Raw genomic sequence first — 16,721 nt, 5'->3', positions numbered from 1 at the left:
GATGGGCTACAACATTTTGGGGAATAGGGAGAGGGTAATTTAAATTTTGCTTAACTGTTCCTGCATTTAAACTGTTGTCTTCTACATCATGTATTCATTTGTACATTCGTTTGTCCCCCCTCTAGAAAGTAAGCTCAGAGGGCGGGGCTTGGCCTGTTCGTTCATTGCTATATCCCACGCTAAGTGCCTGGCGCATAGTAGACGCTCAATAAACATCTGAATGAATGTACTCACAGCTGAGTGTTATTCCCCAAGTGAATAAAGGATGAAGAATCATATAATACTTAAAAATCCAACAGGCCAGGCGCGGTGGCTCACACCTGTAATCCCAGCACTTTGGGAGGCCGAGGCGGGAGAGGCTTGAGCCCAGGAGTTTGAGACCACCTGGGCAACACAGCGAGACCCCGTCTCTATTAAAAAACAAATCCGAACAACACTGAGACCTCACAGTTGGAAAGCCGAAGGCTCAAGACCAGAGGGGCAGGAGGCCTACCAACTGCCAAGGTCCTGCGCTCAGGACGATGCGCTGAGGGCCGCGGAGGCTGAGCGGGGACGGGGTTGAACGCGGCTCTCACTGCCCCCACCTCCGCCCAGCCGCAGCCCCGCCACCACCTCTGGGTCCTCTAACCCCCGGCGTCCCCGCCGCGGCCTCAAGCCCCCTCTTGGCCTCCGCCCTCCTGACATACACTGGCCCTCGCCGCCCCCTCCCCAAATCCCGTCGCACTCCAGGACCCCCCATACCCGGATCCCACAGGGCCTGGGAACGGCCGCGCTCCTGTCTTCGGAATTCCCGCGGCCCCTGGGCCGCGCCGGCGCCGCCCCCGCCCCCGGCCCGTGCGTCCAGGCTGGCGCCGCGCTGCGCCCCCTCTGCGCCGGCCTCTGCGGCTGCGCGCTGGCGGGGCTGAGGCCGAGGGGTGGGGGTCGCGCCGGGGGCCGGCGGAGCTCCTGTGGTGGTAGCAGCGGTAGCGGGAGACGGAGCGAGTCCAGCGGCCGCGGGCAGACCCGGAGGGAACGGAGGAAGCGGTCATGTCTCGCTACACGAGGCCCCCCAACACCTCCCTGTTCATCAGGAACGTCGCGGACGCCACCAGGTGAACGGCCGCGGCTGCAGGTTGGGGGCGCGGAGGAGGGGCGGGGTAACAGCCGCGCCGCGGAGCACGGCCGAGGCCCGGCGGAGGCCCGGGGGGGCTGCGCGGAGCCTCCCCGCGGGCCCAGGCTGCGCCACTGGGGGAGGTGTGAGCCCTCGGACTACTCCGCGGCCTGGGCGGAACTCGCGCCTCCGCCCTCCCGGCCAGCTTTCAGCCCCGGCGCTGCGCACATCGTGTCCCGGGCCCGCGTCGCTTTCCGCGGTTCAGCACCGCAGCCGGCGGGCCGTGGGACACGGGGCGCCCCTCTCCCGAGCTCAGGTCGCTCCCCGCCTGGAGCTGGGAGGGTTTGCGCTCCAGCGAGTGCCCGCGTTTCAGCTCCTTTGTCGCCGTGCCCCGATAAAATCGCGCGCATCCAACCCTCCTAGATGGAGAGGAATTGGGGCTGGTGAGAACGTTTTGTACCATAATGCGTACTCGGGCCTTACAGTTTCTCTCCCCCAGTTCTGGTCTACTTACAGACGGTGCTGCTTGCATTTTATTCACACAATTTTATTCTGCATACAAAAAATAACTTCAATGAATGAGATCAGTGCGTTTTTCTTTAAAGTTCTGAGTCCAGTATTAACACCCTTTTTAAGGGCGTGAGTATAGACTCACCTGGTTGATTCTGATGCCCCACCCCTCTGTTGAGAATTTTGTCTACAGAGTGTCTGAACACAGATATTAAGGAATGACTTTTTCATATAGCACTTCCTTCCTTAATGGAGCTGGAGAAATTGGGGGCGGGAGGAGAGGGAACGGTGTTAATAGACATTCTCATTTCACTGGGCTTACTTCATTTACTTCCCCCCAGCCTTTCTACCTATGCAGTACTGTTTTATTGTACATAAGGGAGAGCGGAAACTAAGAGTTTTAATGATTTACCTGGGGCCAGAGAGGTATAGATACATGGAGCTCTTGACTCCATAGTCATCTGAGATGAGTATTATAATTTACCTTTGAGGAGTAAATAAACGTTAAGTATTTTTTATTTTTTAGTTATTTTAATTTTTTTTAGACAAAGTCTCGCTCTTGTCCCCCAGGCTGGAGTACAATGGCCCGATCTTGGTTGGCTGCAACCTCTGCCTCCCGGGTTCAAGCGATTCTCCTGCCTCAGCCTCCAAAGTAGATGGGATTACAGGCGTGTGCCACCACACCCGGCTAATTTTTATATTTTTAGTAGAGATGAGGTTTCATTATGTTGGCCAGGCTGATCTCCAACTCCTGACCTCAAGTGATCCGCCCAGCTCGGCCTCCCAAAGCGCTGAGATTACAGGCATGAGCCACCTTGCCCGGCCAAGTATTTTTTATTTGATCACCGCAAGTACATGTATCACAACTATATGCTGTGGTTAATATATCTTAGTTAACATCTAAAAGGTGCCTTGTTTACATTTCTTCTGTCAGGCTTTTTATCAATATATTACATAGAAAACACGAATATAATTTATGATTTGGGCAGAATTAAAAAACCTTGCAGTTGAACAGACAACTTGAAAATGGAATAAGCATCAAGCCTCTTCAGGGTGTCTGTAGAAAAATCAGAGGTTTCCAATTCTAATGGTTCACAGGGGCCAGCCGGGGTAATATAAACGAGTGAAGGTGCCAGCCTATAAGGCACAGTAGGATGGTGTGGACTATCAAATAGAAATAGAATAGCAAATAGAAAAGGAAATATGCCATCTAAAAGGTGCAGCATCTGCCTCTAGGCTCCAGCTGACAGCTGCCATGTAGACATCTGGACTTATTGTTGATATATCTTACTAGTTGTAAAGAGAAATCAGAAATCTGGATTTTGTATGTGTAATCTTAGTCTTTAGATGTTAGCATTAAGTTGAATCATGTGAAAATCCCATTCGTGGCCGGGTGCGGTGGCTCATGCCTGTAATCACAGCACTTTGGGAGGCTGAGGCAGGCGGATCACGAGGTCAGGAGATGGAAACCATCCTGGCTAGCACGATGAAACCCCGTCTCTACTAAAAATACAAAAAATTAGACGGGCGTGGTGGCGGGTGCCTGTAGTCCCAGCTGCTCAGGAGGCTGAGGCAGGATAATGGTGTGAACCCGGGAGGCGGAGCTTGCAGTGAGCCAAGATCGCGCCACTGCACTCCAGCCTGGGAGACAGAGCGAGGACTCCGTCTCAAAAAAAAAAAAAAAAAGAAAGAAAAAAGAAAACCCCATTTGTAGATTTGAAAGCTGTAAAATATAAGGCTGGGCGCGGTGGCTCACGCCTGTAATCCCAGCACTTTAGGAGACCGAGTTGGGCGGATCACTTGAGGTGAGGGGTTCGAGACCAACCTGGCCTACCTGGTGAAACCCCGTCTCTACTAAAACACAAAAATTAGCCAGGTGTGGTGGCTGGCGCCTGTAATCCCAGCTACTCAGGAGACTGAGGCACGAGAATCGCTTGAACCCCAGAGGTGGAGGTTGGCAGTGAGCCGAGATCAGGCCACTGCACTCCAGCCTGGGCGACAGAGTGAGACTCTGTCTCAAAAAATAAATAAATAAAAGAAAGCTATAAAATGTAGCCTGGTGTATGACACCTGTAGTCCCAATTACTGGGAAAGCCGAGGTGGGAGGATCACTTGAGCCCGGGAGGTCAAGGTTACAGTGAACGATGATCACATCACTGTACTCCAGCCTGGGTGACAGAGAGACCTTTAGAGAGTCTAAAAAAATAAAAGCTGTGGCCGGGCGTGGTGGCTCACGCCTATAATCCCAGCACTTTGGGAGGCCGAGGTGGGCAGATCACGAAATTAGGAGTTTGAGACCAGCCTGGCCAACATGGTAAAACACCGTCTCTACTAAAGATACAAAAAATTCACCAGGCATGGTGGTGCGCGCCTGTGATCCCAGCTTCTCAGGAGGCGGAGACAGGAGAATCGCTTGAACCCGGGAGGTGGAGGTTGCAGTGAGCCGAGATCGTACCATTGCACTCCAGCCTGGGCGACAGGGCGAGACTCTGTCTCAAAAACTAAAAAAATAAAAGCAGTAAAATATTGGCAATTTCATATTTATACACATTTTAAGTGTTTAAACGTCATGCAGGCCAAATAAAACACATCTGCAGGTGACACCTGATCTCTGATCTATGTACTTCATTCACCAGTGAGTGATTGAGACTGATAGTTGAGATTGACTGATTTCCTTTTCCATTTTTTCACTTTTTTTTTTTTTAGCTTTGCCACTGGCAGACAATCAAAATCTACAAGATTATATTACATGAATGAAATCTCTAACATTTGTTGAATACTCACTGTGTACTAGGTGCCATACTAAAAACATTACATATATTAAATTTTCGCAGTAACCCTATAATGTATGGTGGTTTTTTTGTTTGTTTGTTTTATTTTGAGACAGAGTCTTGCTGTGTCAGCCAGGCTGGAGTGCAGTGGCACGATCTCGGCTCACTGCAACCTCTGCCTCCTGGGCTCAAGCAATTCTCCTGCCTCAGCCTCCCGAGTAGCTGGGATTACAGATGTGTGCCACCATGCCTGGCTAATTTTTGTATTTTTAGTAGAGACGGGGTTTCATCATGTTGGCCAGGCTGGTCTCGAACTCTTGACGTCAGGTAATCCGCCCACCTTGGCCTCCCAAAGCACTGGGATTACAGGCATGAGCCACTGCGCCTGGCCGTATGTTCTTTATTAACCCCATTTTACCGATGAGAAATCAACGTTTAGGTTAAGTATTTTGCCTAAGATCGAATAGCAGGTGAGTGATGATATGAAATTAGAATCATCACATGTAATCTGTATTAACCTTTTAGTACAAAGTAGTATACAGTATACGTTAACTAGCAATGTGACTTGTAGACACTTTTAAAATTAGCTTTAAAGATAGGGCACAGTGGCTCATGCCTGTAATCCCAGCACATTTGGAGGCTGAGGTGGGTAGATCACTTAAGCTCAGGAGTTTGAAACCAGCCAGGGAAACATAGCAAAACCCTGTCTCACCAAAAAATACAAAAATTAGCCAGGTGTGGTAGTGCGCACCTGTAGTCCAGCTATTTGAGAGGCTGACGTGGGAGGATCGCCTGAGCCCAGGTGGTCGAGGCTGCAGTGAGTCAAGATGGCACCACTGCACTCCGGGGGTGAGAGTGAGACTCTGTCTCAAAAATAAATAAATAAATAGGCTTTAACATTTAGTATGCTTATAAACAAAATCCTTGGGGCCTGGCACGGTGGCTCACATCTATAATTCCGGCACTTTGGGAGGCCGAGGCACGTGGATCACTCGAGGTCAGGAGTTCGAGACGAGCCTGGCTAACATAGTGAAGCTCCATCTCTACTAATAATAGAAAAAATTGGGCTGGGTGCGGTGGCTCACACCTATAATCCCAGCACTTTGGGAGGCCAAAGTGGGCGGATCACGAGGTCAGGAGTTCGAGACCAGCCTGGCCAATATGGTGAAACCCTGTGTCTACTAAAAATATAAAAATTAGCTGGGCGTGGTGGCACTCGCCTGTAGTCCCAGCTGCTAGGGAGGCTGAGGCAGAAGAATCGCATGAACCTGGGAGGCAGAGGTTGCAGTGAGCCAATACCGGCCACTGCACTCCAGCCTGGGTGACAGAGTGAAATTGTGTCTCAAAAAAAAATAAATCATTGGGATAAAATGTTAAATAAAACATATGTAAAATTATATATGCAGCATGATTTCAGTTACAGTCATGCATCAGTTAAGGACAGAGATAGGTTCTGACAAATCCATTTGGTGATTTTGTTGTTGTACAAACCCAAACCTACTACATAGTAAAGCCAGCTACACACCTAGGCTATGTGGTGTGGCCCGTTGCTTCTAGGCTACATACCTGTACAGCATGTTACAATACTGAATACCGTAGGCAATTTTAAGACATTTACCTACATGTATCTAAACATAGAAAAGACACTAAAAATATGGTGTAAAAGATTTTTTAAAAGGTACACCTGTCTAGGACAGCTTTGTTATAAGATTATGGGGCCACCATGATATATATGGTTCATCATTGACTGAAACATTGTTATGTGGTGCATAACTATATTAAAAAATGAAAAAAGGAAAAAACTATATATGGAAAATGAGACTAGGGCCAGGCTCAGTGGCTTATGCTTGTAATCCCAGTGCTTTGGGAGGCCAAGGCAGGAGGATCCCTTGAGGACAGGAGTTCAAGGCCAGCCTGGGCAACATAGCAAGGCCTCATCTCTACCAAAAAAAAAAAGTTAACCGGGCATGGTGATGCGTGCCTGTAGTCCTAGGTACTGGAGTTCAAGGTTGGAGCAAGTTATGATATCACCACTGCACTGCAGCCTGGGCAACAGAGCGAGACCCTGTCTCCAAAAAAAAAAAAAAAAAAAAGAAAAGAAAATAAATGAGACTAGAAAGAAATTAATTTGGACAGTAGGACTTACTTTTCTTCTTCCTTTTTTCAAATATTTTTCAAATTTTATTTACTAAGAATGTTTTAAAACAAAACAAATTTTTAAAAAATTAAAAGCAGAAGACACTAAAAGGCTTTGTGAATTAGTGTAAAATTTGACAGAAATGAAATTGAACACAAGAACTAAAGAAATTTTAAAAATAAGTTTTAGGCCGGGAGAGGTGGCTCATGCCTGTAATTCCAGCACTTTGGGAGGCCGAGGCGGGCGGTTCACCTGAGGATCCCAGCTACTCGGCAGGCTGAGTCATGAGAATCTCTTGAACCGGGGAGGAGGAGGTTGCAGTGAGCCGAGATCACGCCCTTGCACTCCAGCCTGGGCAACAGAGTGAGGCTCGGTCTCAAAATAAATAGTTTTAAAATTTGTGTTATGTTTCTTTTCACTGGTGAAACAAGATGTAGCTTAGGAAAAATAATATCTTTGCTTTTGTACTGCATAAAGGAATAATTTTTTAATGTTAAATATAGTGTATTAATGGAACTCCAGTCTAGGTGACAGAGTGAGACCTGAGACCCTGTCTCCAAAAACAAAAACAAAACAAAACGTGTGAGCAAACTAGGAATAGAAGAGAACTTCTTAACCTAATAAATGTCAGCTATAAAAAACATAGCTAACATCATACTTAATGATGAAAGACAATGCTTTCCTTATAAAATCAGGAAAAAGAAAAGAATGCCACTCACAACCTCCAACGTTTTATTGCAGGTCCTAACCAGTGCAACAAGGCAAGAAAAAAGATATAAAATACAAAAATTGGAAAGATAAAAGTAACCATTCTTAGGTGACATATTTGCTTACATAGAAAATACTAGGGAATGAACAAAAAAACTGCTAGAACTAATAAGTTTAGTAAGTTATGAGGATATAAGGTAAATTTACAAAAACTTTATTTCTATATATTAACAGCAAACAATTGAAAACAATGACAATTTTTAAAAACAGTTGCATTTACCATAGCATCAAAAGGCATACTTACTTAGGAAAACAGTTAACAAAAAATGTGCAGAACCTTTGCACCAAAAACTACAACATATTTTCAAGAGGAATTTTAAAAGCCAGCATAACAAAACCCCATCTCTACTAATAATAGAATAAACAAGGTGTGGTGGCACATGCCTGTAATCCCAGCTACTTGGGAGGTTGAGGCACGAGAATAGCTTGAACCTGGGAGGTGGAGGCTGCAGTGACCCGAGATTGTGCCACAGTACTCCAGTCTGGGTGACAAAGCAAGACTCCATCTCCAAAAAAAAAAAAAAAAAAAAAGACAAACAAGTCTCACCCTGTCTTCCCAGACTGGAGTGCAGTAGCATGATCATAGCTCAGTGCAGTCTCAAACTCCTGGGCTCAAGTGATCCTTCTTCCTCAGCCTTCTAAGTAGCTGGGATTATAGACACCACGCCCAGCTAATTTTTTTTTATTTTTTGTAGAGATGGGGGTCTCACTATGTTGCTCAGGCTGATCTTGAACTCCTGGGCTCAAGTAGTCCTCCCACCTTGGCCTCCCAAACTGCTGGTATTGCAGGTATCAGCCACCATGCCTGGGCAACAGTGGGAATTCTAACACATGTTTTTGGAAATGTAAGTTGGTTGGGCCACTCTGAAGAACATGTAGTGAAGCTGAGATAGGCATACCCTCCAGCCTACCAATTTCTTTGCTAGTGATACTGAAGCAGGAGAATAGGGTCTGGAGGCAGGGAACCTAAGGCCGATTCATAGTGACTTCCTAGAACTGAATCAAAAGGAGAACTCCACCTCTCTACACCCAAGTAACAAAAGGATCAGAGGCTACTCCCTTTGCACTGTATTACAGATAAAAAATGGAAAGTACCTCTGACTGGTCCCCTCCTGCAACCAATCAGACTGGTCCCAGGCCAAGTCTTCATGTGTAACTTTGTAGCTTTGCTTCAGCCTCTAATTGGTCGCCTCCCTCCACCAGACTGGTGGTGGGCCAAGTCTTCATTTACATAGGGTGTAACCGAGTAACCAGTGGGAAACCTTAGAGGGTATTTAAACCCTAGAAAATTCTGTAACCAATGCACTTGAGTGGCTTGCTTGAGCCTGCTCCCACTCTGTGGAGTATCTTTTCATTTCAATAAATCTGTGCTTTCATTGCTTCATTTTTTCATTGCTTTGTGCATTTTGTCCAATTCTTTGTTAAAAATGCCAAGAACCTGGAGGACTCATAGGCAAGACCCTCCATTGGTAACAGAAGGATATAATATTTCTTTAAAAATACTGAAAATTATGGCAAGTATGTCAAATACGGAGAAAATAATTTTTTTTTTTTTTGAGACAGAGTCTTGCTCTGTTGCCCAGGCTGGAGTGCAGTGGCATGATCTTGGCTCACTGCAAGCTCCGCCTCCTGGGTTCACACCATTCTCCTGCCTCAGCCTCCTGAGTAGCTGGGACTACAGGCGCCCGCCACCACGCCCAGTTAATTTTTTGTATTTTTAGTAGAGACGGGGTTTCACCCTCTTAGCCAAGATGGTCTCGATCTCCTGACCTCGTAATCCGCCCAACTCGGCCTCCCAAAGTGCTGGGATTACAGGCGTGAGCCACCGCGCCCGGCCAGAAAATAAATCTTGTTGGTAGATACATGGGTGTTTATTATTCTCTGTACTTTTTTGAATATTGAAGTAGATCATACCAAAAGTGCAAAAATAAAACAACAGCTAACAGGTGAGGGAGTGGAGACAGTGAATGGGAATTGGCTCTTTTGAAAAGACCTGTTCCATCTGACTCCCATCACCCTTGGCTTCCAGACTCCAGACCTCTGTGGCACACAGTGCTGCAGCCTCCTCTTTTATATTATCTATGATCCCTTTCCTCTTAGCCACTACATTTGGTTGATGGGATTGGTTGTCTCAGAAGACCTTCATTTGAATCCTAGCTCTACTACTGGCTGTGTAGATCTCTGGGCAAGGTAACTTCTCTCACCCTCAGTCTCCTTAACTCTTAAATGGTAACAGTAATGTATTCTTTTTTCATTGATAGGCAAATATATATTGAGTACCTACTGTGTGCCCAGCAGCTACATTAGGTACAGAGATATGCTGGTGAAGACACCTGCTTTAGCAGTGATTCTCAACCTTCAGTCTCAGAATTGCCTGTGAAGTCCTGAAAAAATTAAACATAACTGGGCCTCACTATGGAAAACACTAATTAGGTCCAGAATTAATGCATCGGGTTGGGGTGCCTCTGTCTGTAACATCCCTTCACAGATGATTACAGTACTCAGGAGAGGTTGAGACTCTTTATGCCAGTCTATGGTCTGTGGGAGCAGGAATTGTGTTTTTCTTGTTTCTCATTATATTCCTAGAGCCTGGCACATAGTAGGTGCTCAATAAGTATTTGCTTAATTCTGAATAAGTAAAAGAAAAAAGACATTGTCACTGTCCTCAGAAACTAATAGTAAAACATGTTCTATGAGTGTTAAATGAAATAAAGTATGTCATAATGTTGACTGAGCTACTGGCAAAAAGTCGATGCTTAGTCAATTTTTGTTGAATCTTATATGTAATTTCTAAATCCCCATCTCTAGCCTTAGTCACTGGCTTCTAATAATTATATTAATACACACTAATTAATATGCATATAATCACAATTTTCTGTTGCTTATAGAACTCTTATCAGTGTTCTACCATCACCTCAAATTCTGCATTTCTAAACCTGAAAGTTGCTTCTTTTGCCTCTTTTCTTCCTCCTTGATCTAGCTCTCTTCTAATTTTTGTCACTGACACCATCTTCTTTCCATTTGTCCAAGCTAGAAGCTTCTTAGTCATCTTTGAATCTTTATTTCTCCCGAGCCACATTTTATGATCATAGCTTGATGCCGAATCCCTATGATAGCACCATGAAGCAGTAGGGTGTAGTGGTTAAGATGGACCAGTATGAGACTGAAAATTTGATTTCTAGCTTTGTCACTTGCTGGCTCAGTGAGCATAGATAGGTTACTCTGTCTGTATCACCTGTAATCTGCCTGTATTACCTGTAAATAACCTGAAATTCTGTCTGTATCACCCATAATCTGTCTGTATCATCTGTAAATAACCACAGGGAAATTGTAAGAATTAAGTGGTTGTAAGGTGAACACTGGCTAACATATAAATGCACTGTAACTGTTAGCTATTATTGCTAAATATTTTGTCTCTTCAGTTAAATTGTAGCTCCATGAAGATGAATATCATGCTGTTTTTTTTTTTGGTACCCCTTCTGAAGCACCTAATCGCACTAGAAGGCACATAAGCAGGCTCGAAATACCTGTCAGATTTGGGAATACAGTAGTTACTTTGTTTTATGTTTAATATTAAAACATCCATTTTTCTTTAAAGCCTGATAAATAATTTTAGGACTTCTTTAGAATCTAATTCTTGCTATCTCAAAACAAGATTAACATAAACATGAAATTAAAGTGAAGCAAAATGAATGTGTTCTTAGTGAAACAATTACTTATTAGGTCTTATAATAACTTTCAGAGGTGGATATGCTGGGTCAGTGTTTCTGGAAATTAAGCATAACAACCACCTGGAGTGCTTGTAAAGATACAGATTTCCAGCCTCTAATCCATATTTCCTGAATCAGAACCTCCAAGAGAGGTCTGAGAATCTAGGGAGGTTTTTTTCATGTTTTCTTTTTTTTTGAGACAGGGTCTCACTCTGTCACCCAGGCTGGATGGAGTGCAGTGGTGTGATCTTGGCTCACTGCAGCCTCAACCTCTCCATGCTCACTCAGGTGATTCTCCCGCCTCAGCCTCCCGAGTAGCTGGGACTACAGGCACACGCTACCACACCTGGCTGATTTTTGTATTTTTTTGTAGAGACGGGGTTTCACCATGTTGCCCAGGCTGGTCTTGAACTCCTGGGTTCAAGTGATCCACGTACCTTGGTCCCCCAAAGTGCTGGGATTACAGGTGTGAGCCACCACGCCTGGCCTGAGAATGTTTTTTTCCTTTCTTTTTTCCCTTTCTTTCAAAACCTTGCATGATTCTTACAAAAAACAATTTTAGATAATGCTGGTCTAGATGATGTTCTTTCTTTTGAAGGTTTCAAGTGGATTTCTGTAGGCAAAATATTTTAATCCAGCTATTCATATTTCTTTGCCTTATTTCTAAAACACTTCAGGCCTGAGGACTTGCGCCGTGAGTTTGGTCGATATGGCCCTATAGTAGACGTTTACATTCCACTTGACTTCTACACTCGCCGCCCAAGAGGATTTGCTTATGTTCAATATCCTTTATTTTATTGTGTGCATGTGAATATACTGTATATGCGTGCTTATACATATATGTATTCAGTAGCATATGTTATGAGATTAATATTGCCTAATTAAATGTGTTTATTTCTTTATCTCAGAAGATCTAAAGCAGTCCACAGTAGCTGGCAAGCACCCCCCAGTTTGAACCAACCTGTTAGCTAGAATCCAAGCATAAACCCAGCAGGCGAGACAAAAGGCACCTAAAGTTCAAGCATCAAGGAGTAAAGAGGGAGGGTGGACACAGATATAAAGACCTGGAAGAGGGGAAGTCTTTATCAAGCAAAAGACAAAGCCAACACCAGGTTGAGACTTCGGCTTTCCTACATTTACTCAGAGTTCCAGAGTCAAAGCCAAGTCTGATTTTGTTGGTTCTGCGTCTCTTATAAAGTCCATCTTGCAAGCCTTAAAGAGTAAAGGTCAAGGTTCAAGATCAAGTGACATTGAGGTAATTGCCAGTCTCGTTTTATATTGTGTATCTTGAGCTTTTTCTGTTTGTTATTTTTTTAATTAAACCAGTGAACAACCTCCTAAAAAAGTTACTTATTTTTATATAGCTAATTTCCATTATAGCTAGGTTTAATATTATATAATTTATATACATAAGGAAGTTTAGTGGGATATTACAAACCAGTATATGTAATTCCAGATATTTACAGATTGCTTTTATGTTTCTTTTATATTTATATCCCAAGTAGTAAAAACATAAATGTTTGGCTGGGTGCGGTGGCTCATGCCTGTAATCCCAGCACTTTGGGAGGCTGAGGTGGGTGGATCACCTCAGGTCAGGAGTTTGAGACCAGCCTGACCAACACGGTGAAACCCCGTGTCTACTAAAAATACAAAAATTAGCCGGGTGTGGTGGCGGGCACCTGTAGTCCCAGCTACTTGGGAGGCTGAGGCGGGAGAATCTCTTGAACCTGGGCTTGCAGTGAGCTGAGATCGCGCCATTGCACTCCAGCCTGGGTGACAAGAGGGAAACGCCATCTCAAAAACAGAAAAAAACATAAACATTTAAAGTGGTAGGTTCAAAAGTAGATACCATTTTTAAAGCACTAAATCAGGTTTTGTTTTAACTCACTTGTATATGTGCAGTTTTGTTAATCTCTCTTAAATGTCAAATTTAAAATTAAGCCTTTTAATGAAAGAGTAATTTTAATTTCAGAATAAAGGCTTCTGCATGCTGATATTCAGTGAAAAATCTGATAGATCCTTTATCTGAAAGAAGGGAGTGAGTCCTAAACAGTTTGTAATTTTATAATGCTAGCCAAATTTGGACTTTTTTTTTTTGTTTTTCTTGTTTTCAAATTATACATGCATACTGCAGCCACACTATTGTAGACACTAAAAGTACAGTTACATGTTTGTTTTGTTCTTTTTATTTTTAGACTCACTCTTCTAAACATAATGGGTCATTTTTCATGAGAAAAAGTGAAAGTTTTTTTTCTGATTATTCATATTATATTGAAGATGTGAGCTTAATAACTTGAACTTGATTTTCCTATTAATTTCATTTCACATGTAAATAATGCTTTTAAAATATGTTTACTTGATATCTCATGTTCAAAGTGTCCTTAACAGCTAGTCATATTTGAAGATGTTCGAGATGCTGAAGATGCTCTTTATAACCTCAATAGAAAGTGGGTATGTGGCCGTCAGATTGAAATACAGTTTGCACAAGGTGATCGCAAAAGTAAGTGTGACTGAATGCTAGATTTTATTTATTCAGCAGAATGAGTTTCAGTGATGACTGATTTTTTAATTTAAAATTCTTTCAGTAAATGATTGCTAGTTGAGTGGTTGTTACTGTGGTGTTCAGGTAACGAATTATGTCATAAGTCTTGTTCTTTATGTTCCAGCACCAGGCCAAATGAAATCAAAAGAACGTCATCCTTGTTCTCCAAGTGATCACAGGAGATCAAGAAGCCCCAGCCAAAGAAGAACTCGAAGTAGAAGTTCTTCATGGGGAAGAAATAGGAGGCGGTCAGACAGCCTCAAAGAGTGAGTACAAGAGGACTGAAAACTTCATTTTCTACTTTTTCTGGGAAATAGATATATATTTTTTTGATAGGGTCTCACTGTTTCCCAGGCTGGAGTGCAGTGGTGTGCAATCATGGCCCACTGTAGCCTTGACCTCCTAGACGCAAGCAATTTTCTCACCTCAGCCTCCCAAGTAGCGGGTACTACAGGTGTGCACCACCACACCGGGCTAATTTTTTTAATTTTTTGTAGAGATTGGAGGTCTCGCTATGTTGCCCAGGCTGGTCTTAAATTCCTGGGCTCAAGTGTTCCTCCCACCTCAGGCTCCCAAAGTGCTAGGATTACAGGTGTGAGCCACTGCACCCAGCCTGGAAAATATTTTAAAGTTTTTATAAACAGCCCACCTTAGTCATTTTGCTTAATGTACAAACATAATCAATTTTTGTTAAAAGATAACACTCTTCTCTATTTATCATATATTGTTATTTAACTTGGGTTTATGGGATTAATTCTTATGTTAAAGTTACAGACTTAACTTTATCTTTTTACATGAGAAGATAATATATAGTGAGCAGAAAAAAAAAGTAAAAAAAAAATACATACTTAGCCGCGTGCAGTGGCTCACACTTATGATCCCAGCACTTTGAGAGGCTGAGGCGGGCGGATCTCGAGGTCAGGAGTTCAAGACCAAACTGACCAACATGATGAAACCCCGCCTCTACTAAAAATACAAAAATTAGCTGGGTGTGGTAGCCACGCACCTGTAATCCCAGCTACTCAGGAGGTTGAGGCAGGAGAATCACTTGAACCTGGGAGGCGGAGGTTGCAGTGAGCTGAGATCACGCCATTGCACTCCAGCCTGAGCGACAGAGCGAGACTCCGTCTCAAAACAAAAAGCAAAAAAAAAAAAAAACAAGGTGATGAGTTTTAGATAAATAAAATTTTCCTAAATGTGCCCAACAGTTTGTAATCTTCAACTTTAAAAATGTTTAAATGCGTAAGAAATACAATAAAATGTCCAGGTGCCATAATCTCAGCACTTTGGGAGGCTGAGGTGGGAGTATCACTTGAGGCCAGGAGTTTGAGACTAGCCTGGCCAACATGGTGAGACTCCGTCTCTCCAAAAAAAAAAAAAAGAAAAAGAAATATAATAAAATCCCTTGTGAAAGGTGGTTGACTAAAGTTAATGTAAATCAATTTACTTATAAAAGATAAGTTATCAAGAATCAATTCCAAGTATGGCAGTATTGAAGAAGACATATTAAATAGTAATTTGGGGGCAGGGGAAAAGATATTTTCAAGTTATTTATTTTGCTAGCCAGGAGTTTATTTCTATTAGAATAATAGTGAATCACAACAGAAATTAATTATATGGACCAGGTGCGGTGGCTCACGCCTGTAATCCCAGCACTTTGGGAGGCCGAGGCAGGTGGATTACTTGAGGTCAGGAGTTCAAGACCATTCTGAGCAATATGGTGAAATCCTGTCTCTACTAAAAATTCAGGCCAGGCGCAGTGGCTTACGCCTGTAATCCCAGCACTTTGGGAGGCCAGGGCGGGGGCGGATCACCTGAGTTCAGGAGTTCGAGACCAGTCTGGCCAACATGGCGAAACCCCGTGTCTACTAAAAATACAAAAATTAGGTGGGTGTGGTGGCACAGGCCTGTAATCCCAGCTACTTGGGAGGCTGAGGCAGGAGAATCGCTTGAACCTGGGGGGCAGAGGTTGCAGTGAGCTGAGATCACGCCACTGCTCTCTAGCCTGGGTGACAAAGCGAGACTCTGTCTCAAAAAAAAAAAAAATTTTTAAATTGATTGTTTCTAAATGCATTACAGCCTTAGTGAACCAGTTTTTTTCTCTTGCTTGATTTAAATAAGGTGGATATTCACATCATTTTCTGCCTTCTAGTGGAAGTAAAGTATAATACTTGACTGTCTCAAATCATCCTGGAGTATCAGGGATGGAAGGACCACATCTTTCAGGGCAATGCTATTCTGCTTTGTACTTGTTATAAGACCATTGCTTAACCTCCCTGACCCCAGTTTTTCTCATTTTAAAAACTGTCTTATGGCCAGGTGCAGTGGCTCACACCTGTGATCCCAGCACTCTGGGAGGCCAGGTGAGATCACTTGAGTCCAGGAATTCGAGAGACCAGCCTGGGCAACATAGTGAGACCCCCATGTCTACAAAAACTAAAAAAAATTAGCCACGTGTGGTGGCACACACCTGTTCCAGCTACTGGGAGGGAGGGAGAGGGTGGACTGAGGTGTGAGGACTCCTTGAGCCCAGTAGGTCAAGGCTGCAGTGAGCCATGATTGCACCACTGCACTCCAACCTGGGCAACAGAGGAAGACTCTGTCTCACAACAAATAAATAAATAAATAAATAATTAAAATGTAAAAAAAGGTATTCTGTAAATCTTTGTTAACTTTATGTCAAGGAGTGTGTATGTTAGAACTCTAAATGTTCCTGAACAGTGTTAAAATTGCTCCTCAACTCCCTTTTCTTTAGTCCAAATATATTATAGTGTCCTTCTTTTACTATGTTAGGATTTTTTTTCAAGGACATTTTCTTCATTTTGCTTCCTACAGCTGTCTACAAAATGAATGAAATTTAATAATTTCTAAAAGACTGTGAATTTATTCCAGAAAATATGCTACATCAATGTATTTTCAGTATAAATATGTAATAAAAAATTCAAGAGAGGCCAGGTGCAGTGGCTCATGCCTGTCATCTCAGCACTTTGGGAGGCTGAGGCAGGTGACTTGAGGTCAGACATGCCTGGCCAACATGGCGAAACCCCATCTCTACTAAAAATACAAAAATTAGCCAGGTATGGTGGCACGTGCCTGTAATCCCAGCTACTTGGGAGGTTGAGGCAGGAGAATCACTTGAACCCGGGAGACAGAGGTTGCAGTGAGCCAAGCTCGCCCCACTGCACTCCAGCCT

General features: G+C 43.6%; 1 protein-coding gene across 3 annotated transcripts in view; it reads left to right on the top strand.

The window, feature by feature from the left end:
• The first annotated feature begins 841 nt into the window (after window positions 1-841).
• The window catches only part of SRSF12 (serine and arginine rich splicing factor 12), a 22,097-nt gene continuing 6,217 nt past the window's right edge, over window positions 842-16,721 (top strand). The window contains exons 1-4 of one of the 3 annotated variants that reach the window (XM_054686834.2): window positions 842-1,091; window positions 11,895-12,241; window positions 13,375-13,486; window positions 13,653-13,794. In XM_054686834.2, the coding sequence (XP_054542809.1) occupies window positions 13,664-13,794 (131 nt within the window). In that variant the 5' untranslated portion in view covers window positions 842-1,091; window positions 11,895-12,241; window positions 13,375-13,486; window positions 13,653-13,663. Of the gene's footprint in view, window positions 1,092-11,663; window positions 11,771-11,894; window positions 12,242-13,362; window positions 13,487-13,652; window positions 13,795-16,721 lie in introns of all 3 variants that reach the window. The other 2 variants (XM_054686833.2, XM_054686832.2) reach the window with 2 other exon arrangements.

Source organism: Pan troglodytes, chromosome 5 (genome assembly GCF_028858775.2).
Source record: "Pan troglodytes isolate AG18354 chromosome 5, NHGRI_mPanTro3-v2.0_pri, whole genome shotgun sequence".
Taxonomy (NCBI): Eukaryota; Metazoa; Chordata; class Mammalia; order Primates; family Hominidae; genus Pan; species Pan troglodytes.
Note: the sequence above shows the minus strand (reverse complement) of the source record. Positions and strands in the feature narration are given on the sequence as shown.